The following is a 22985-nucleotide window of genomic DNA, read 5'->3' on the forward strand; positions in this document are numbered from 1 at the left end:
GAAAGAGGAAGGAAAGGGTTAAGCAAACTGAGGATGGTGGAGGAGCCTCGGTGCCTCTTTAGGGAGAGCCACCCGCTGTTCGTTTCCCCTCGCAGCCCCCTCAGCCCTCGCGCTGCAACCGAGGCCCGCGCAGCGGTGCCGGCGCTCAGCGCGAAGGTGGCAATGCGGCCTCTCCAGCGGAAGCGGCAACCTTCGGCGTGGGCAAGGGGCACCACGGTGGGCCACGCGGAGGAAGCCAGGTTCTGATGCGTTCTCTTCACACCTCCTCCTCCTACCTCCTCTTGGGCAGCGGCTCCGACGGTCCCCTCCCTCCCCGCCTCCTCCTCCTCCTTTCCCGGCGGCAGCGGCCGCGGTTGCCACGGCAGGGGAAAAATGAGTAGGGCGGCGGCGGCGGCGGCACTTCTCCTCTGCCTACTAGGCTGCAACGTGTGGAAGGCGGTGACCAAAACCTTGGCGGCGCCCGATGCGGCTCAAGGTCGGTGAGGACGGGAGGCAAGTGGGCAGGGGCCGCAGACACGCTTTTGTGTGGGGCGGCGGCGAAGCGCAGCCGCCTCCTTCAGGCAGGGTCTCAGAGAGCGGAGAGTATTGTGCGAGGATCCGGGAGGGGCTGCAGTGGGTTGCAAGGAACAAAACCGACCCGAGCCACCTTAGTTCTTGCCCGGAAAGGGGGCGGTGCCCGTTGTTGCCACCAGCGCAGCCGAGAGAAGCTGCCGGATCGGCGCCGGCGGAGTGCCTGGCTAAGGAGCAGCCTGGGGGCTTTTGTTATCGGAGTTGGGCTTTGTGCTTGCGAAACCTTTTTCCGCTTTCTTGCTCTGGGGCTCTCTCCCCGCCCCCTGCACGCACAGGGGCTTCATTTTCACCCTTGGCTGGCTTTCTGTGCCAAAGTGTTGGATTCCCTCCCTGTAGCAGCAGAGCCGCGATGCTACGACGATCGGCGCTGCCTTCCTCCTCCCTCCTCAATTGTTTCCCCTAGAAGAGATTCACCTTTCCCTAATGTGTGCAGTGCGGGAGGGCCCTCTTGATCTCAGTACGCTGGTGCGTTAAAATTAAGAAAAAGGCAGGCACATTGTGTGTTCTGTTCTGGATAGGAAAATAAGCTAAGTATCTGTTAGGTTTTGTGTTCAGTAGTATATTTGGGGTAAGAAGCCATTTCCGGGGGGGGGGGGAAATGCTTTTCCTAATCTGGTTGCATCCCGATGTGTTAAACTTAAATTCCCATGACTGGGTATTGCAGTGTAACACATCATGAGGGTACAGATTTGGACAAGGTTGTTCTGTCAGATGCTGTTGTATATTTGCTCTTTAAAGCCCCTTTTCTTGGTGTCAATAATGTGGCTCATTCTTCACGGACATGAGTTGGCAGTGGGATCTGCTAAAATAGCTCCTGGAAAGTTTCTTTGCTTTCTCAGAAATCTGTTGGGAAACGGTTTGAAACTCCTCAGCCTCTAACCTTCGGTGATGCTTTTTTGTAGGTATAAAAAGAAAAATATGAAACCAGTGTGACATGCTAGAGATGCCTGCTAAAACTGCTCATTTTTGCAACTGGCAAAGATTACTGTGAGGATTCCCATGTGTTAATCTAAAACAAAAATCCATTGTTTATATAATCCTATGTAACCAACGTGATGCACCAAAAGCTACAGAGGATGTGGATGTTGCTAAAATGAAATAGGAAATTAACATTTGGGTTGACTAATTTGATAAAAGCCATTTTTTTTCTAAATAAAACTGCTTCACTATTAACAGTAAAATGCTCCTGTCTTAATTGTTCCATGACAATGTTGGAAATGGCCAAGATACTTAAATCACCTGATGCAATTCAGTCCTTGCATCCAAATCTGGAATGAAGGCCCTGCCTGTGGTTCCACTTTTGATCTGTGACATTGTGGTGGTTCTACCAGAGCGCAATGGCTGATCCCATCCTACTTTTCTTTAGAAGAGGTGTCTTCATCACTCAGTTGTCCATAGCATAATAATTACCAGTTGTTTTTTAGATTACCTTTCAGTTTAATTTTTTTTTAGATTAACTTTTTAAAACGTGTATGATCTGTAAAGATAGTTGGTTTTATTGGTGGTTCTTTATTACTCTACTGAATACTACGCTGGTTATAATAGGAAGAAGATAAGTGTAAATTAAATAATGTTTCTCAGTTGCGCTTCTTATCTTATTTTTTGTGGTAAAGTTACTGTTCTCTTTGGGCCTGTCTGTATATTTTAGAAAGAAACCTTTTCCAAACTATTTGATCTATTGTGGGTTATATTATTAAAACAATTTTTTTATTTCTCAGTGACAACTAATTATCTGTTAGATGATAAAATATCAACAAATGAATTGAAATCAAATTTTGGGTTGTTTTTTTTTAGAAAAATGCTTTTTATTCTCATGTCCATATCTATACTCTATATATGATTATGGGCACCACATTTTCAGAAAATACAGCAACTCAAGAAGCTATTTTGTCAGAATAAACTGAAGGAGCTTGAATTTTAAGTCTGAAGGAAAGAAAACTAAGGGAAAATACAGTATCAGTGTTCAGGTACATAAAAAGGTGCTATAGGGAAGGCATTATGGAGCTAGTTTTCATTGCCATGGAAACTAGGACCAGAAATAATGGGTATATATTGCAACTACCAAGATTTCTCTTAAATAAAACTACAAATTTCTTGATGGTAGAAATGTCTATCCTACAGCTTGTGATACGTCAGTCTCTTAAGGGTTTTTTTAGGAAGAGACTTTGGGAAGCATCTTAACTCAGTTTTCTTCACGTTGCAGAGGTTGGAATAGATGCCCTTTAAACTTCTGTGATTCTACCAGTGCAAGATTATAAAGTTCTTCAAATAATATGAATTGACAAGGAATCACAGTAGAGTCCTGCCCCCTTTAGGTTTTAGAGGGAAAATATGCAAGCAAAGATCATTAACCTTTAACTGACCTCATTGTGCCCTCAATAAAAGAGGAATGACAATAGTTGCCATTACCATTTCTAAATCATTGTTCTGTATCTCTTTGGTTATGTAATTAGTTTGAATATCTAAAGGACTGTGCTTTGGGGATAGTACTAGATGTTGTGGGATGCGAGCTGGAAGATATTCTTAGCATAACCCTCCTCTATGATTTGTAAGTTTCCTGAAGTATTGGTTTAGCCACTGTGGAAGGAGAATGTGAAATGAGACCTAACATACTGACCTAGTAACACAATTCTTACTGTTTATAATAAGCCACTTTTTTCTTTTGTTATACCTTAAACAATTTATACTCTCTTAGTCTGAACTTTTCAGTTCTTCAGTTGTTGTCTTTAATGTAGCTATTTCCATATGAAACAACAATAAATCTGAAGAGTAAAGTGGAGAGATTATTGTAATATTTTTTCATTATGATCATCACAATTATTGTAAATTATTACAAATAGGTAATCTGACTTAAAAAAAATTCTGACTCCTATGCTTATGGCATTAATCCTGATATTTATCTTTTTTCTTAAAGGTCAGCATTTATGGTAAAACACATAAATACTATTGATGTAATTGAAATAGATGAATGTAATTGTTCAGAACTTACACTCAGATATTTAAATAGCTTTCCAAATAGTAAATATTCTATTCATATCATTGGTGCTCAATGATTGTGATATCAAGATACTAATACTTGTACAGTTGAAATAGAGTTCCTCAACTAATTGGCTAGCAATTATTTTACACTCTTAACTTTTCGCTACTCCATAACCTGTTCCATACAACAACATGGTAAAAATGTAGAGCAGTGTTTCTTATTTGAAAGGTTTGTGTATACATTTGTTTACACTCAGGTTGGTGATATTCAACCTAACATGGAAAATACATGCCTCATAGAAAATGTATGCTTCATAGAATTCTTTCTCTATTAGATAAACTCTTCTAAATAAATTCCTAACATGTTAGCTAGATACTTTCTATATTCATTTTTCATTGCCTGTCTTTTATTCTCAACAAAAGATTTTTGAACTATGTTTTAACTCCGTTTCTAGGAAAAGGGAACAGATTGCAGCTACTATAAAATAGTTTGATTTATAAATCAAGGAGAGCTTTAAAGAAGGATAGAGCTTTGTCCATATACCTGCATTATACAGCTATTGTATTGAGGTCTCTCTCTTTGAAAAGTTGACCTCTTTTCTGCTTTCAGCTATGTCACTCTTGAATGAGCAGCAGACACTGATTTATGCTAACTAAAGCAGTCAAATTTGTCTCAGTGGTTGAAAATATAGACATGCTCCACAAATATCCCGTCTAATGGATTATTTTCTCTTTATTTTCCTCCACATAAGTGAATGCAAACATCAAAATAATTTAATAGCCTTGTTGGGTGGTTGGGGATGATGGAAACATTGAGGACACTCACTACATTTTAGATGGTTCTATAGGGAAAATTATTTAAGATGGGAGGGTGAATATTGATCAAAGTCAAGCTTCTATTAGTTGTTAAAATCCATTCCTTTATAAAAAAAATCATTTCTTACATTTATATAGCTTATTTAACTAAATTTCAGGATAAGAGGCAGCAAACACTGAAATACTCGGAAGATTAGAACTTCTGTCCCAAAAATGCTTTAAGCTCCACTGATATGCAGGAGTTCTTGCCATCTTCCATTTGCATTACGGTTGGGGTTCCTGGATTTTTCACAGTGTTGAGGCTGTTTGATTAATTATGTGCCATCAAGTCATTTTCAGCTCCTAGCAACCATGTAGATAGACCACATAATGTTGGGGCTAAAACTCCCAAAATTTTCAGGCTTGTCCATGTCCTTAATGTAGCTGTGTCCATTTTTCATATTTCTTGTGTCTTTCCAAAACTATTAAACATGACCTCCAGCTACCATACCTAATTCCAAAATAGACCAATGGCTTGACATGGTAAGAGGAGCTGTAACACTTAAATTATGTAAAAGATGCAGTAAGGGATATTTGTAGAGGAAGTAAAAAATAATCCAATATCGAGCTTTCAAGGGACGCGGTGGCTCAGTGGGTTAGGACGCTGAGCTTGTCGATCAGAAGGTCGGCAGTTTGGCGGGTCGAATCCCGAGTGCCGCGTAACAGAGTGAGCGCCTGTTACTCGTCCCAGCTTCTGACAACCTAGCAGTTCGAAAGCACGTAAAAATACAAGTAGAAAAATAGGGACCACTACAGTGGGAAGGTAATAGCGTTCCATGCGCCTTTGGCGTCTAGTCATGCCAGCCACATGACCACGGAGATGTCCTCGGACAAGCGCTGGCTCTTCGGCTTTGAAACAGAGATGAACACCGGCCCCTAGAGTTGGAAACGACTAGCACGCATGTGCGGGGGAATCTTTACCTTTGTTGAGCTTTCAGTTGTGTGATTGAATGTAAAGATCTACCTTTAAAAAAAAAAGGATGCCATGCGGGTAAAGGCAGGGAAGGGGCTTTGATTGTGTGATCTTGAGCAACATCTTAACTTTTTTAACTTCTCCACTGCAATCACTTCTGGAACAGATATTTTTATTTTATTTGATTGATAGCTGATTGGTCCATAATGCATTTTACCAAGAAAATAAAGCAAAATGCAGAAGGGCTACTTCTTCTGTAAGGCAGAGAGAGGTAGCTATTTCAGGGTTCAGATATTGTGGGATGAAGAGTGATGGGAACTATTGAAGGGTTATGTGCCATTTAACTTCCCCTGCTCTAATTCTTGCTCTTTCAAGTATAATGGAGGATGTTTCCTATTATCTGCATGGAAATATAATTCAATTGCCAATTTCTGTCCATCATCTCAGCCAGAAAAAATATTCTAGGCTAATGCTGCAAGGAAATATTATATGCTTTTAACTAAAAAGTGAAATGGACTTAATATATATAAAATGGCAAGAAATAGCAGCCTTTAACAGGCTGAAGTATAATAATGCACTTCTTTTGCCTGTGCCTTGGCTATACTAATTTAAACTAAATGGCAAATTATTCCCCATACAAGAGCAGATTTCAAATTACTAGATAAGTAGTCCAACTGAATGCACTCTCTAGGAGTTATTTCAATTTCTAGAATTCTCACCAATGACTAGGTGGTTGGAGAACCCTGGAAATTCATTCGTACATCAGGAGGACACACAGATTGGATGAAGCTATGCAGGACTATGTGATTTTTTTTCTGTTAAAGAGAACAATCATGAGTTTTCAACTGCCATCTAAGATTCCTTTTCAGACATACTGTAAGCTTACTATTTTTATGAGAATGACTCCTGGTTTCATAATGGTTTCAAGAGTTTTTCTCAAAACTGAACAGATCTTGAAATAAAGAATATTTTTCAGATGTTTAAATGATATGGCAGGGAAATATCATCTGTTAAACTGGAGAAAAGTTATTGGGCTTTTGTAAGCCCCAGGTGTAAACCTAAGCAATTTTGGCTTTGTAAGTAAACAATACAATATTTATGTATTTATATGAAACAATGTGTCTTTTGGAAAATGCCATTTATTTTACATTATTTTACATTTTTTAAAGAAAATTTTAAGTTGTGTGCTTAGTAATAGAAGATCATAAATTAAAAGCAAGCAAATTATTAAGGTTATTTAAGCTAAATAAAATTAAATGTATATATGAACAATATTTTAAGGCAAGTCATTGGCTGGGGCAAATATATAATAGCTGCAAACCAAAATCATGCATAATTTAAAAATCAGTTTATATTTATCTAGTTTTGCTTTTTTTTTAAACTAATCCTTAAACTTCCAGAACCTTTTTGGAGAAATGTTAATTGTTCATTGGGAAGAGGGAAACATACATGCTACATATCAAATGCAGATAAACTGTTGCTATGGGCTATACAGTTTTTAAACAGCTATCTGGTGGCAACTGGGGACATGTTCTTATGCTGTCACTAGAAGAAAATAGAATATTAAACCATTTTTTATTAGGCAGTTTAAGCTTCTTTTCTTTAAAGTAATTTAAGTAGGCTAAGCCTATCAAAAACTAAAGACATCTCTATTATTACTTGTTTGTCAACGAAAATCCAGAAAAAATCGTTGCCTTTTATTGTTGCATCCTATAATATAACAATAATGACTAAATGACTAAATGGAAGTTTCAACCCTGTAATATGGCTTGTAGTCTAAATCTTTCCAGTTTTAAATCTTACATACTAAATTAACTAGCCCAAATATTATATTTATGAACAGTATCACGTGGACAGCAATGTTGCCACAACCCTTGTGCGGGCAGAGTGGCAGTACTGCAAATGGCAAGTGGGCAGTGCTGTGCCACACGCAGGTGGCGGCATTGCCATGAACTTTGGGTGGGCGGCAGCTGGTGGGTTGCAGTGCGAGCCTCACATGGGGGCAGTAGCATGAGCCTTGCACTGGAGCGGCATCACTGCAGGCCGTGGTGTAATCCTCGCATAGGGGTGGCAGCGCAATCCTTGTGCCAGGGTGGCATTGCTTCGGGCTGTGGGATGATCCTCACACAGGGACAGTGGCACGATCCTTGTGCCAGGATGGCATAGCTGCGAGCTGCATCATGATCCTCGCGCTGGTGGTAGCATCATTGCAAGCCTGGCAGCGCTGGCGCCACAAGCCTCACACAGGCACCGCTGGCGCTGAACCTCGTGCTCATGCTTGCAGCCCCGTTTGTGTGGTGTGCATGCTTGTAGCCTGTTTGTACATGCACACGCACATGTGGCCACATTCACATTTGTGCATTTTTGCGTAAGGCGCCTGCCCCTCCCTCTCCCACTGGTCCGCCAACCCAAAAAGGTTGGACACCCCTGAGCTAGAAGACTCGATCATCAGACTTGTTAGAATCCCAAACTTACAATCTATGTGGCCTTAGATTTATCCTGAGGCTGTTTTTAGCAGAATTCTATATCATTTATCTTTGTATTATTGCCAGTATCAGCAATAGTGATGGGATACTGTGAAAAGTAAAGGCAAAGCTCTGACTAGCCCTAGTCTCATAGTGCCATCTATCTGCCTTGGACTAAAACTCATAACATCCCCCATCAGTATGATCATGAGGATGGGAATTGTAATAGTCAAATAAATCTAAATGATATCCAGTTGGCAAAATTGTTAAACTTCTTCACCAAAAAACTTTCACTTTGCCAATGTTGAATTATGAGCCACTGATACGTTGAATTGTAAAGAAGTGCTGTATCAGTTTATGTGTGTGCATGGAGAGATTTCTTTGTGATGTTATTAGTAGATAGCTTCCAGAAAACTTCAGAGAAGAATTCCAGCATGATCTATATCTGTAGACTTGTTCTTTTAGGATTTTATTTAGGTTGAAGTTACTTTCCCCCACCCACCCCCAGATGTTAGATTTACATGGGCAAGTTACATAACTTACATTGCTGAGAAATGTTGCTGTGGTTACCGCCTAATCATTTCAGATTAGACTAGAATGAGAGAGGCTAAAACACTAGCTTTTCTTAAACATTTGACTCTGCTACTTAAAACAAGTGCGGGTCCCTGATATATAGCATTTCCCAATATTTAATACATCTAAAGAAATTATTCCCCAATTCAAACATTTCTCAACCTCAACAACTTTAAGATATGTGGGCTTTAACTCCAAGAATACTCCAGCTAGTATGCTGACAGGGCAATTCTGGGCACTGAAGCCGATACATTTTAAATGTGCTGTGGTTGGGATACATTGCTGTAACTCATGAAATTACGCAAATCTTTAAAATGCCAGAGGTTCTTTATATGCGGGCTTCTTTTACTACACTACAAGGATGAGCAAAATGTACCCCATATCTCTTTGCACAATAGGTGCTAATGTTATGTTAGTCCTTTTTCATGCATAGAACTCTGCATTTGTTTCAGTATTAGTACCTTGTGGACTTTGTGTCTCTTTTTCCTGTATCTGTACTTACATCCTATATTTACCTCTCCTGGCAAATGGAACATTTCACTGCCAAAATCCTCTTTTTTTTTTCTACCCTAGCTCTATTTCTTTGAAAACAGACAGAAACTCAAAATTCAGCAAAAAATGATGAGAAAAAAGTATTTGCAACTAAAATAAGCCATAGTGCTATTAAAATCAGAGGGAGTGAAAGCTATAGATAGACCTTTTACCAAACTGTCGCTATGTACTATAGTTGTGAAGCAAAAATCATGTTGGCCAAACAGATCAAATAAAAGAGGAGGTGGAGTTGCACTATCTATAAGAAATAACTATATTTCTACAGAAATAAACCATAACAATGATGAAAACTGTCTTGAATGCACTTGGTTCAATATAAAAGGGCTGGGGGGGATGACATTGCCAAAGGTGTATCCTATAGGCCAGGGCTTTTCAACCAGTGGTACGGGTACCACCTGTGGTACAATGGGACCTGGCAGGTGGTATGCAACCATCCTAAAAAAGTGGTAGCGGGAGAGGGGAATGAGCTGAACCGGTGGCAGCACTGCAGAAGCCTGAGCGAAGGATGGCTGGAGCTGCAGGGCTGCCAGGGCTTAGCGGAAGCGCCAGGATCAGCACTTCTTCGGGGCTGTCATGGCTCAGTGGAAGCACCAAGATCATGGCCAGGCTCCAGCTGGAGCTTGGTACTGATTCTGGTGCTTCTGAGCCCAGAAGAAGTTCCAATCAGCTGGAATGTTGCAGCATCTCCAGGGTCTTGTGATTTACATTCAGATGCTTGGCAACTGATTCATATTTATGATGGTCACAGTGTCCCAGGGTCATGTGAAGTGACCAAAACTTACTGCAACCACCCAGCAGATGGGGGGGGGAATAAAAACCAAACACCCCCCTCCCCACCCCCGCTGCCAATCCTCAACAGAAATGCTCAGAACAATGAAAACCTCAGACAGCAGGAAGAGCGCCACCGGCCAGGCAGGCAGGTGTCTTGCTCTGCTGTGGCTTGGGGGGCACTTTTTTCAGTGCCATTGTAACTTCAAACAGTCACTAAGCGAACTGTTGTAAGTCGAGGACTACCTGTACTTCATCACTTTTTTCCTTTTTTTTTTTTGGTCATCAAGTTTTTTAACACCTTGCTAGGCGACTGGTGGTACTCGGATGTTGCCATATCCTAAAAGTGGTACAATGGGTGAAAAGGTTGAAAAGCCCTGCTATAAGCCACCCAACCAACCAGAGGAAATACATGAACTTTTTGCTAGTCAGTTAATTAAGGTAAGTAGGAAGCACATCACAATAGTAATGGGGGACTTTAACTACCCTGACATCAACTGGGTGACAAACTCTGCAGAAGATCAAAGAGGTTCCTGACAAACCTAGCAGACAACTTTGTCTCCCAAAAAGTAGAGAAGAGAACTAGGAGATCAGCCATATTGGACCTAATTCTCATTAACAGAGATGAAATGATAGAAGGTGTTGAAACCACAGGAAGCTTGGGGGGAAGTGATCATGCAATATTGGAATTCAACATTATGCAAACACAGGCAACAGAACACAGTCAAACTAGAGCCTTGGACTTTAAGAGAGCCAATTTAAATTTACTTAGAGAGAGCTTGGGAAGAGTTCCATGGATGAGAATCCTCAAGGAGAAAACCACTCAAGAAGCTTAGGAAATTTTGAAAAGTGAGATTATAAAAGCCCAGTCTAGCACAATACCAGTGAAGAATTAAAATAACAATTCTCAAAAGAAACCAGCATGGCTGCATAAAGAACTCTGATAAATTGAAAGACAAAAAGGACAAGTATAAAAAGTGGAAAGAGGGACACATAACTAAGGTAGAATATCAGCAAATAGCCTGAACCTGCAAAGATGAAGTGAAGAAAGCTAAGGCTCAAAATGAACTAAGTCAAATGACAAAAAAGCTTCTTTCAACATGTAAAAAACAGGAAAAAGTCAAGGAAACAATTGGTCCATTAGTGGGAGAACACAGCAAGAAAGTGACAAGCAACAGGGAGAAAGTAGAACTACTTAACTTTTTGCATCCATCTTTACACAAAGGGAAAAAACAGTCCACTCTGTGGTAAAAAAACAGATTAGAAACACAAGTTAAAATAAGCAAGAAAATGGTAAGTTGGTACCTGTCCACCCTAGATGAGTTGAAATCACCAGGACCAGATGGATTACACCCCAAGGTTCTGAAGGAACTGGCAGAAGTGATCTCAGAACCACTGAACTATATCTTTCAAAGATCCTGGAACACTGGAGAACTACAAGAAGATTGTAAAAGAGCTGATGTAGTTCCCATCTTTAAAAAAAGGAAAAAAAGAATGGATCCAGGAAACCACATACCTATCATCCTGACCTCAATACCTGGGATGATTCTGGAAAAGATAATCAAGCAACGAATCCTAGTGCACAGTCACTTAAAATGAAGCCAACAGTGTGCTGCAGCTGCCAAAAAAGCCAACATAGTGTTAGGCTGCATTAACAGAGGGATAGAACCAAGATCATGTGAAGGGTTAAATGTCACCACGATGTAAAAAAGATGTTGAGACTCTAGAAAGAGTGCAGAGAAGAGCAACAAATATGATTAGGGGATTGGAAGCTAAAACATATAAAGAACAGTTGCTGGAATTGTCTAGTTAAATGAAGAGAAGGGTGAGGGGTGACATGATAGCAGTGTTCCAATATCTCAGGGATTGCCACAGGGAAGAGGGAGTCAAGCAATTCTCCAAAGCAGGAGAGGGCAGGACAAGAAGCAATGGATAGAAATTAGTCAAGGAGAGAAGCAACCTAGAACTAAAGAGAAACTTCCTGACAGTTAGAACAATTAACCAGTGGAACAACCTGCCTCCAGAAGTTGTGAATGCTCCAATATTGGAAGTTTTTAAAAAGAGATTGGACAACCATTTGTATGAAATGGTATAGAGTTTCCTGCCTGAGCAGGACAAGAAGACCACCAAGGTCCCTTCCAGCTCTGTTATTGTATTGTATGTGACCATGCTAGCCTTACAACATCACTTCCACTTCCATTGTTAAGTGAATCACTTGTCATTAAATAGGATATCATGTGACTGTGACTTGTGATTTTCACGTCTACATTCTCTATTTTGTGAACAAATTACATGACTGCAAGGACACTGCAGTGGCTAAAAACGTGAGGATTATCACAAAGCTAGTTTTTTGGGTTGTTGTTTTTTTACAAAAAATGGTTGCTAAATAAGGCAATCAATAAATGAGAAGTATTTGTATGTTCTAGATCAGTGGTCCCCAAACTTTCTGGCTTGGCGGTCTGGCGGGGCGAGAGGGGATGGTTCGCTGTAGGTAGCAGGTTGGCACACACAAGTGTGCATAGCTCCATTTGTGTGAGTGGCAAGCAAGCGCAAGCAGCCGCTGCTTATGCAAGGGAAGCTTAGCATGCGACTGCAAGTGGACGCTGCTCATACAAGGAGAGCTTCACGCATGTGCAAGTACCCGCCAGCCCCTCATGCGGCCTGGTTCCAAATAGGCCGCAACCCGGTAGTTGGGGAGCCCTGTTCTAGATTATCTACATTGGGGAGTAATACTGTTATAGGGACATTGTTGGCCTGAATAAAAGCTATATTTAGTGTAAAGAGCATTGGATAAATAATACAAAAGGTATAGTCCCTAAATAATATTTCTCAGTTTGGTGATATCCAGATGAGGTAACAAAAATCCTTATTGGAAGCTTCTGGCTTCAATTTATGGAAGTTGTACTCAAGTGCATTCTGGAGGACATCAGGTTGAAGACAGCTGTTCTGAAAGGATCATAAAATTGTTTTGATGTTTCTGTTAATCAAATGGTAGATTAAGGATAATGTTTAGATATATGTTGCAGTGAACAATGATGACCCAGGACTATATGTACACTTACTATAATCATTCTGAAATAAGCTTCCTTTTTACATTAATCCTTAACTAGGTAGAAAAATCTTGGAGCTTGGAAATTTTGCAGGTGTGTTTTAATACTTCTGCAGATTCTCTTTTGCCCCTCATCAACTATTTTTTTAAGGTTTTTTAGTAACCTAGTATTCTGAAGTCTGTTTCAATTAAGCTTTAACAAATGGTTTGGAATTGCAGGCAAGCTTGGAAATCATACACCTACCAGAAATTCCTTTTTAAAGTCACATTCTTCCTAATAGAGGCTCCATGTATTTTCGAGTATCCTTTTTATCTTTGCCTCTGATAATAATATTTATATAGCATGTTAAGTCAACAGTATGTTAGCACTGAGAGGGAATCAATATGATTTCAACCTGGAATGATATTTTTTAATCCAGCATCCAAGAAGTACGGTAATTATAATTCTCACCAATTTTGGCTAGTGGGGACATTCCTTGCCAGACCTGTCCAACTCTTGGTGTGTTGGTGGTTATCTCTTATTTACAGCTGAAGAGCCAATGTTGTCTGAAAACGCATCCATGGTCATGTGGCCAGCATGATTATATCCAAGGTGCATGGAATGCTGTTACTTTCCCACCAAACTGGCACCTATTGATCTACTTGCATTTACATGCTTTCAAACTGCTAAGTTGCCAGGAGCTGGAACCAGTAATAGAAGCTCATTCCTTCATTCAGTGCTTGGTCTCAAACTGCCAACCTTCTGGTTGATAAGTCCAGTGTCTTAACCTCTCAGCCACCACACCCCTAAACGTGGGGCATGCCTCTAAAATTGAGGACATTACCAGATACTAACTAGTAGAAAGTGGTCAGAGTGACAATCCAGATAAGGAAGATACAGGTAGTTCTTTGATGTCTATCATAACCAATGCTATTTTCATCCCATAACTAGATCTGCATTATGCCTTGTAGAAATCCAGATAATCTGTTTTTTCTAGACTTAGCTGCCACCATTATTTTTTCAACCAAATTGGAAACTGCAGGAAAGTTATTAAAAACAGCTAGGTCAAAGCAGAGTGCACAGTCCTCTCTTTCGAAATAAATGGCATGAACACCTCTCTCAAAGAAGCATTGGCCATTTTTCTGACCCAGCAACTCCTCTTTGGCTTTTATGTCTCCCAAAACCAGGAAGGATTTGGATGAAGCCCTCAGGTGATAGAACCTATCCCACAAAGGATAAGTATAATAAACAGATTTAATCCCAGGCAACAACACAAGTTTCTGTTGAGGTAACTTGTAAAGGCCTTTTGGCTGTCATGAAGGCTATGAGTTTACAAACTTCATCAAACACCTCTTGGCATGGAAATTTAAGTCCCCCAAGATTAGAAGCTCCAATATCAGGCATGAGATGACATCTACTGGTAGAGGACCACTACAGTACTAAGCAACTAGGCAGCCACTTCTTAGTTTATAGTATTTGCCAGTTTTATAAAAAGACATTTGCATCCTGTTATCTCCAGAACAGCATTCCTCACAACTACAAAGTCTCCTGCATTGTCGCAACCACCACTTACCCCTGATTTTAGGATAGGAAAGCTAGTTGGGCATCATTAAATACCACTGCATAGTAAATTAAAACTGGAGAACACCAAGCATCACATCAGTGATTAACCTTCCCACTAAAGTAAGATACAAATAGTTAAGGTATTTTTGGCACAGGCAAGATGCCACCTGTTCTAGGCCTTTGGCAAAAGTAGGAAACAACAGCTGTTTGTGCCAACCCACTCCTGTACATAAACAGTGCGAAAAAAATAAAGCTGGCTTTTTAAAAATGTTTGATTTCATTTGCTTTTGAGTGCTGACTTTAAAATTTGCACTCCTGCTGTTAAATGACAATTTAAATTAGAGTTGTAAGGCACAGGCAAATAACTCTTGAATTGCAAGTTTAAAATGAGAGAATGAGGAGACTAAATGAGAATAATTTTATGAATAAAATCTATTATTTATTTAATTTTAAATAAAAATTAAATTTAGATTTTTCATGAGCATACACATTTTTGAAAAGTGGCCCCAGCATGCCACTCAAAAGCCAGATATATGCATTCATCTTAGGGGTAGTTAGCATATATTATATATGTATTTATTGCACTTTGGGGGCAAACCATAAAATAATCCAATTACAGCTTCACAAATACATCATAAAAAATAGCTCTAAAAATGCAGTCCATTTTGCAATAGTGCTCACTGAGTTCCTCAAATGATAGCTGTAATTGATTTGGCTCCAGTGTGCAGACTTATTATTTGTGCAGACTTATTATGAGTAACAGAAATAAGTAGGATTTAAAGATGGATGCAGAATATTCTTTTTCTGTTGTAAATCTGGAACAATGTAATAGTAAATGGGAGAACTGACGTTTACTTACTTTCTTGTCAAATATATAGTTTCAATCTGTACTGCAAGCAGTAGGCAGAAACATTTGCTTCCAGGTACACAATACATTGTAATTAGCAATGTACAAAATCTGTCATTCCAGGAACACAACATTCTGGGCAATTCCACAAAACTTCATTCTTCCTGCAGATCATCTACCATGGACAGTGTGTGTGTATGCATGGTAGAGAAAGCTTTCAGCAATTTTCTGAGGAGATGGTCATGCAAAATGGTGCAGAATGTCCCATCTCCAGAAGAGAACATTTTACACAGAAAATTTGAATGTTTCCAACAACAAATATTGAAAAATGAACAGAAATTATTAGAAATGGAGGATAGAATGAATAAGGAGGAAAGAAGAGTAGATGAAATGAATGAAAAACTCTTGCAAGCAAACAAAGAGTTGGAAAAAACCATCATCCTGCTTGAAACTGAGAAAGCAGTTATCTACATTTCTACATTATCTACATTTCCCAAACGTGAAAGAAGAGAAAGGGGAGGACCTCCCAGAAATGATGACGGACTTGCTAGCAAGGGCCCTAGGGACAGGGAAAGAAGAGATGGTAAATGAGATGGATGAAATATACAGAATCCACACAAATTACACAAGAAGAAATAACTTACCAAAGGAGGTCTATATCAGATTTGTGAAGAAGTCAATTAGGGATGAGATTTTGCACAGAACAAGGGACGACCCAATAGAATATAGAGGTAAACAACTAACTGTCCTCAAACAAGTCCCTAGGAGGGTAAGAGACCTGAGAAGGCCCTACCAACATATTACATCAAAATTAATAAGACAAAACATCAATTTTAGGTGGCTGATGCTGGAAGGGATTCTGGTGACCTGCCAAGAAAAAAGATATAGGTTAGATTCAATTGATAACGCAAAAGAGTTTTTCCAGCAGCATCTAGGGAATGAAGATGAACCAGAAGAAAGAGAGTTAAGAGAAGAGAAATATAATAGAAAGACACAAGAATCACAAGGCAAAGAAAGGGAAACGGAGAGAAGAGAAAAAATGAGAATGAACTATGACAATGATGATGAAAATAGACACAAAGAATTCAAGGAAGATAGACCGACAAGAGCAACAAGATCAAAACAGAGGCAGTAATGTAGAAATATTAACAGTATTATCATTAAATGTAAATGGACTAAACTCCCCGGCTAAGAAAAATATAATTTTGGATAAGCTCAGTAAGAAAAAATTCTACAAGAAACACATATAAAGACTCAAGATCAGGATCTACTAAACTAATCTAAGTTAGGAATCAAATTTGTATCGCTTTCACAGCAGAAGAAAGTAGGAATTGTGATATAAATTAAAGAAAGAATCCCAGCAAGACAAATCTATTTTTTAATCCCATTTATAGCCCGCCCTTCTCCGAAGACTCAGGGCGGCTTACAATCTAAGCACAAATCAATGTGCTTAGCAATAGCCTTCATTCTATGTATATGCCTGCTTGTTAGGGCTTTCACACACACCCCAAGCGGCATTATTACAAAGTCAGCTTATTGCCCCCAACAATCTGGGTCCTCATTTTACCTGCCTCGGAAGGATGGAAGGCTGAGTCAACCTTGAGCCTGGTGGGATGCGAACCTGCACTAATTGCAGGCAGATGGTGTTACTTAAGGAGGCATTAGCCCTCTGCTCCACCAAGGCTCTTGCTTTGAAACGCAAGCTGCTCCCGGGGTGTAAAAGTAGAAGGTCCAAAGAGCGAGAGTGACACAGCTCTCTGACTCTCTGCTTCAGGCTGCAATAGTCTCAAAGTTGGGTCCGGAGATTACTTTGCCCGAAGGAAGGGTGACATGGTGGCAATGAGGGTTTGTCTCCCTTCCTTTGGAGGAGGGAGAAAAGTGTCGCTCTCTTCCTTCGGACAGCTGCAAATGTAACTTAAGAATGGTAGCAATGCGGCCAGAAATGGGTATCTCTCGACAGCTCTGGGGAAAGCTATGGGAAGAATGATGTACACAGAGAGGATTGGGGAACCTGGCTCAAAATTACTGGGAGAAGTAGCCGGTTCGTAATGTATGTGCCTGAAAACAGGAGGTGAACCGGCGACATCCCCGCCCTGCCTGTGCACGTGCAGAGGCTGAGGCGCATGCGCTCTCCTCTGCCTCTGCGTGCGCATAGGCAGGGCCATGATGTCGGTGGTTTACTTCGCCCGGCTGCTCCGTGTGGATGAGAATGCGCTGCTACCTGCCACAACCAGGCTGGGATCTGGTCTGCGTAGCACAGGACAATGGGAGGGAGGGAAGGAGGAAGGGAGGGAAGGAAGGAAGGGATAAATAGGGAGAGAAGGAAAGGAAAGAAAGAAAGGAAAAAAGGAAGGAGGGAACAATGGGAGAGAGGAAAGGCACCTATCTGAGTCCCACTCCCCTCCACCAGAGACCCACGGATTCCTGCCCACAGGCACCCCACAACCTGAGTGATGAGCTGGCCATGCCCCTCGGCCATTGATCACATAGGTTCAAGGTTTGGGTAACGATCTTTAAGTCCCTACATGGCATGGGTCCGGGATACCTCAGGGACCACCTGCTGCCGGCGTCAACTCCCCTCCGCCCTGTGCGTTCCCACAGAGAGGGCCTCCTCAGGGTGCCGCCAGTCAGGGAATGCCAACTGGTGACCCCCAGGGGGAGAGCCTTCTCTGTGGGTGCTCCGGCATTATGGAACCAACTGCCGGTGGAGCTCCGGATGGCACCAGACCTCCGAACTTTCCGTCGTGATTTGAAGACCCACCTATTCGAAATAGCTGGTCTGGCCTGACGGGGATGGGTTTTAATAGTTGTTTTAGATTTGTTCACTGTTTTTAACTGGGCATGGGTTTAATCTTTTTTTAATTTTTGTATTGTCTTTTTTATATATGCCCTGTGAACCGCCCTGAGTCCCCACCAAGGAGAAGGGCGGTATATAAATTAAATAAAACTAAACTAAACTAAACATAACCCTGGGACACTAAATGTTATAAGTATGAATCAGTTGCCAAGCATCCAAATGTAAATCACATAACCCTGGGAATGCTGCAACAGTCATAAGTGTGAAAAATGGTCATAATTCACTTTTTTCAGTGCCGTTGTAACTTTGAACAGTCACTAAGTTAATTGTTGTAAGCCAAGGACTACCTGTACTTTATCATTTTTTCCCTTTTTTGGTCAGGTTTTTGACACCTTGCTGGGCAACTGGTGGTACTCGGATATTGCCTTACCCTAAAAGTGATACAATGGCTGAAAAGGTTGAAAAGCCCTGTTTTAGTTCAACCCCCTGCTCAAGCAGGAGATCCTATACCATTTCAGATAGCTGGTTGTCCAGTATCTTCTGAAAAACTTCCAGTGATGAAGTATCTACAACTTTTGAAGACAAGTTGTTCCATTGGTTAATTTAGGAAGTTTCTCCTTAATTCCAGGTTGCTTCTCTCCTTGATTAGTTTCCATCCATTGTTTCTTGTCTTGCCTTCTGGTGCTTTGGAAAATTATTTGATCCCCCCTCCTTGTGGCAGCCTCTCAAATACTGGAATACTGCTATCATGTTCCCCCTCTGTCCTCCTTTTCTCTAGACTGGTCATACCCAAATCCTGCAGCCATTCTTCATATGCTTCATATGCTTTCTCTTAACTGCCTCTTACTTCCTTGTCATCTTTTCTCTTTAGTGTACCTACTTTTTCCTTGACTTTTTTCTTGTTATTTATATGTTGAAAGAAACTTTGTTATTTTTGACTTTTGTTGCAAGGCTTTGTTCATTCTGAGCCTTAGCTTTCCTGATTTCATGTTTGCAAATTCGGGCTATATGCTGGTATTCTACCTTAGTTATGTATCCCTCTTTCCATTTTTTGTACTTGTCATTTTTGTCTTTCAGTTTATCAGAGATCTTTATGCAACCATGCTGGTTTCTTCTTTGATGTCTTGTTTTTCCTTTTCAGTGGTATTGTGCTGGACTGGGCTTTTATGATCATATTTTTCAGTTTCCAAAACTTCTTGAGTTGTTTTCCTCTTTAGAATTTTCACCCACGGAATTTTTCTTAAGCTCTTTCTGAGTTTGTTAAAATAAGTTCTTTTAAAATTTAAGACATTAGCTGTATTATGTTCAATTGCTTGTGTTTGCATTATATTGAATTCCAATATGACAATTTCAACTCCCTCTGTCAATTCTTCTGTATTAGTAAGAATTAGGACTAGTATAGCTTTTCCTCTAGTTCCCTCCTCTACCTTTTGAATGACAAAGTTGCCAGCTAGGTTGGATAGGAATCTGTTTGATCTCCCATGTGCTGCAGAGTTTGTCTCCCAGTTGATGTCAGGATAGTTAAAGTTTTTCATTACTATAATGGTATATTTCCTACATACATTTGTTTATTTAGCTTCATGTACTAGTATTTCAAGCTCACCCTGTTTGTTCCCTAAACGTTGAGCCTTTGTGTATAGGCATTTGAGTCCTTAATGGGTTTCAACATGTAGGTAATGTAAACCATGGTCTAAGAATCCAAAGTTCTCTGGACAACGAACAGTTTTTAAGACAGTTTTTAAGCTTCATTTCTAAAATCCTTTGCTCTCTCATTGGATGTTGGCCTTTTGCTGGAAGTATAGATGAAAGTACCACTTGAACTCCTAATTCTTTAATTTTCTTCCCTAGCTGTTTGTACCCTCTTGTTATTGTTTTTAGATTCACTGTTGTGTCATTGGGCCCCACATATAGGAGAAGAAAGGGGTAGTAATCTGTGGGGTTGATTATTTTAGTAAGGTTCTCAATTACAACTTTGATTTTTGCTCCAGGGAGACAACATACCTGCCTAGATTGACTGTTCGGTCCACAGACTATAGTTTCTGTTCCCCAAATAATTGAATCTCCTATTACCAATATTTGCCTTTTCTTCCCCGCAGGGAGTCTGGGATACAATTCTTCCTGTCACATGGGTTGTGTCTCATTTTTGGCAACTATTGAAGACTCTTTTTTATAGGTTATATAGGCCATTGATTTTCAGAGTGGCTATAGTTGCTTCTAGACTCTTTACTTTTTTCCTAATAATTCATATGATTTACATTTGATACATATATAGTTAGGGTTTCTGTGGGCATAAGCTCCAAGGTATAACATATTTTGCAAGTCACTATGTCAGTCTCTATGTTCATGATTTTTTTGTTCGTTAAAAATTGAAAAATTCTAAAAAATTATTTTCCCTGTTGCAAAGTGTTGGTTTACAATAGTTTACAAAAGTTCTTGACTCTTGAAAAATTGAAAAATTCATCACTATCTTCCCTGTTTTAAATGTCTGTCTCTTTTTTCCTCTTACATTATTAAAATTTTAAAAAAATTCTAAAGAATTAAAATAAGTGTTTTTTTAAATGTTTAGTTGAAAAAAGAAATTGAAAAATTGAAAAAAGAAATTTATATAAATTGGAAAAAAAATTAAAATTGAAGATTTAAAAATTGAAAATGGAATTTTAAATTAAATTAAAAAGTTGAAGAAAGATTAAAAAAATTAGAAAAATTTAAAATTTGTAAAAAGGCAATTGAAAATTAAAAAAAAACTTCAGAAATTAAAAAAAAACTTTACAACAGTTCTTGACCCTTTATGAAATGTTATGCACTTGTTTATTTTGGGAATCTCAGATTTTTTTTCTAGAAGATGGTTAGCTCTTAACCCTCTACATCCTACCTTGAAAGTTTATCTTTTTCCGCTCTGTCCATAAATGTTCAATAATTATCCTTTTCTGTCCATAAATGTTCAATACTTATCCTTTTCCTCCCTGCCTTCTTGCTCTTCAGTTGCCTGGCCACAGTACAATGTGCTGATCTGGAAGCTTAGCTGCTTCCCAGCTGCTCTGCCATTGCTGGTCCACTGCGCTGGTCTCAGCTGCTGCTGTGGGCACTCCAGTCTGCTATCATACTTATGTGAACTATCAGTGAACCTAAAAAAGGAATCTTCAAGGTTTTTGAATGCCATAAAAGATAAGTTTTATTGAATATACATCTCAGAACTGTAGAAGCAAAACCAACTCTGGTTTTCCTGCACAACAAATTGCCTTATTAAACATTAGTTTCCCTTACCTCCACCCACTGGGTGTTCCTATTATCAAATCATAGAACTTCATTTTGTTATGAGAATAATCCACTTCTCCACCAAGCAACTGCGTTAGTGACCTGGGCATTCCTGTAGGTTCTCATGTTTTGTGGACGGCTTCTTGGAATCCCATTTCCTCCCTGCGCTTTCTACCCCTTGTTTCTATGGCAAGTTGATTAGTGATGGAAGTCTGCAGGCATGCTAGAAATTCAACCTTGACTATTTAGCTCTGCCCCACCGCTGTTCAGTTGGTCTGTCACGCTGCTCTCAGCTGCTGCTGGTTCACCATGTTGCTCTCAGTTGATTTTCTGGGTACTCCATTAGTCTGCAGCGCTGCTCTCAGTGGCTGCTCCTGGCACTCCACTCCTCTGCCACTTAGCTCTGCACAGCTGCTGCTCAGGATCCACCATGCTACTCTCAGATTCTGGTCTGCTGTCATCTAGCTCCGTTTCACTTTTGCTCAGTGGCCTCCATATGCACCTCACTGCTTCTGCTCAACTGCCAGGCTGGGTCACTGGGCTTTCGCTCCATCTCGATGGTCTCATTGTCATTGCACTCTGACCTCTGTGTCTCTGCAGTCATCCTTATCGTTTTTTTGATGTTAGGGTGAAGTCCAACATTTTTCTTTTTTCTTCCATAAATATACCGGAGTAAAAACTTACCACAAAATAGAGTAAGCTGAATTATTGTACAGATAGTCCTTGATTTGCAAACATTCATTTAGCAACTGTTCAAAGTTACAATGGCATTGAAAAAAAAATGACCTAGGACTGATGCTAATACTTATAACTATTGTAGCATCTCCATGGTCACATGATCAAAATTTGGGCAACCAGCATGTATTTACAACAGTTGCAAGTGTTCTAGAGTCATATAATCATCACTTGCGACCTTCCAAACTGGCTTCTGGCAAACAAAATCAATAGGAGAAGCAAGATTCATTTAATGACATGATTCACTTACCCAAATGCAGTGATTCACCATGGCAGAAAAGGTTGTAAAATTGATTGTGACTCATGTAACAATCATCTTGCTTAAAAGTTCTGGTAACAATTGTTATTGTAAGTCTAGGATTATTTGTATCAGAAAGATAAGCAGAGAGGAAGAAGGAAAAGGTTGCAGGAAGAATCGTGGGAAGGATAACATTAATTAGACTCTGGTATAAATCTTAAAGTGGGAATAAATTTGATTGCAGAGGTAAATACATACAATTAAGAATTAGCACTTATATTGGCCATAGTAATATACCAAATAAACAACCACTTATAGAAGTATATAAGCCATTAGAGTACAATATTTGTATAATTAGAAGTACCTTATTGAACTTAAGAACTTCATGTTCTTTTGATTTATTAATGCTTGTTCTCTACATAAAATATCTATTTTAATTACAAGGGGAAAAAGATGGGATTTGATCCAACTGTAAAAAATATAATCATTAATGCTTGAAAGCTTTTAATTTTTTGTGTTCTAGATCTTAACCATTTCAGATTTTCAGATTTAATGGGAAAATACTCTTCTAATGTAACGTAATAAAGAATGAGAACTTACTTTTTCAAAAGCACTAAAGTCAACTTTAACAAGGACTCCACTATTTACAGAGAGCTGATCAGACTTCCCATTGAATATAAATTTCCAATATGTGTATACACACACACACACACACACACACACACACACAAGTTTATTAGATCTACAGACTTCATAGTTCTGAATCTGATATATGGGGTAGTCTTCATTCACTTTTGTTTGAAGTTACAATGAAACTGAACAGGACTTACAGGACTTACAACCAGT

The 22985-nt window shown here is 39.7% G+C and overlaps 1 protein-coding gene across 1 annotated transcript in view; it reads left to right on the forward strand.

The window, feature by feature from the left end:
- Positions 1-372: 372 nt before the first annotated feature.
- The window catches only part of FAM171A1 (family with sequence similarity 171 member A1), a gene marked incomplete at its 5' end in the record, with an annotated part of 84911 nt that continues 62298 nt past the window's right edge, over positions 373-22985 (forward strand). Inside the window, one exon of the mRNA XM_083376394.1 lies at positions 373-475. Within this exon, the coding sequence (XP_083232520.1) occupies positions 373-475 (103 nt within the window). The remainder of the gene's footprint in view (positions 476-22985) is intronic.

This window comes from Vipera ursinii (assembly GCF_947247035.1).
Source record: "Vipera ursinii genome assembly, chromosome: Z".
Taxonomy (NCBI): domain Eukaryota; kingdom Metazoa; phylum Chordata; class Lepidosauria; order Squamata; family Viperidae; genus Vipera; species Vipera ursinii.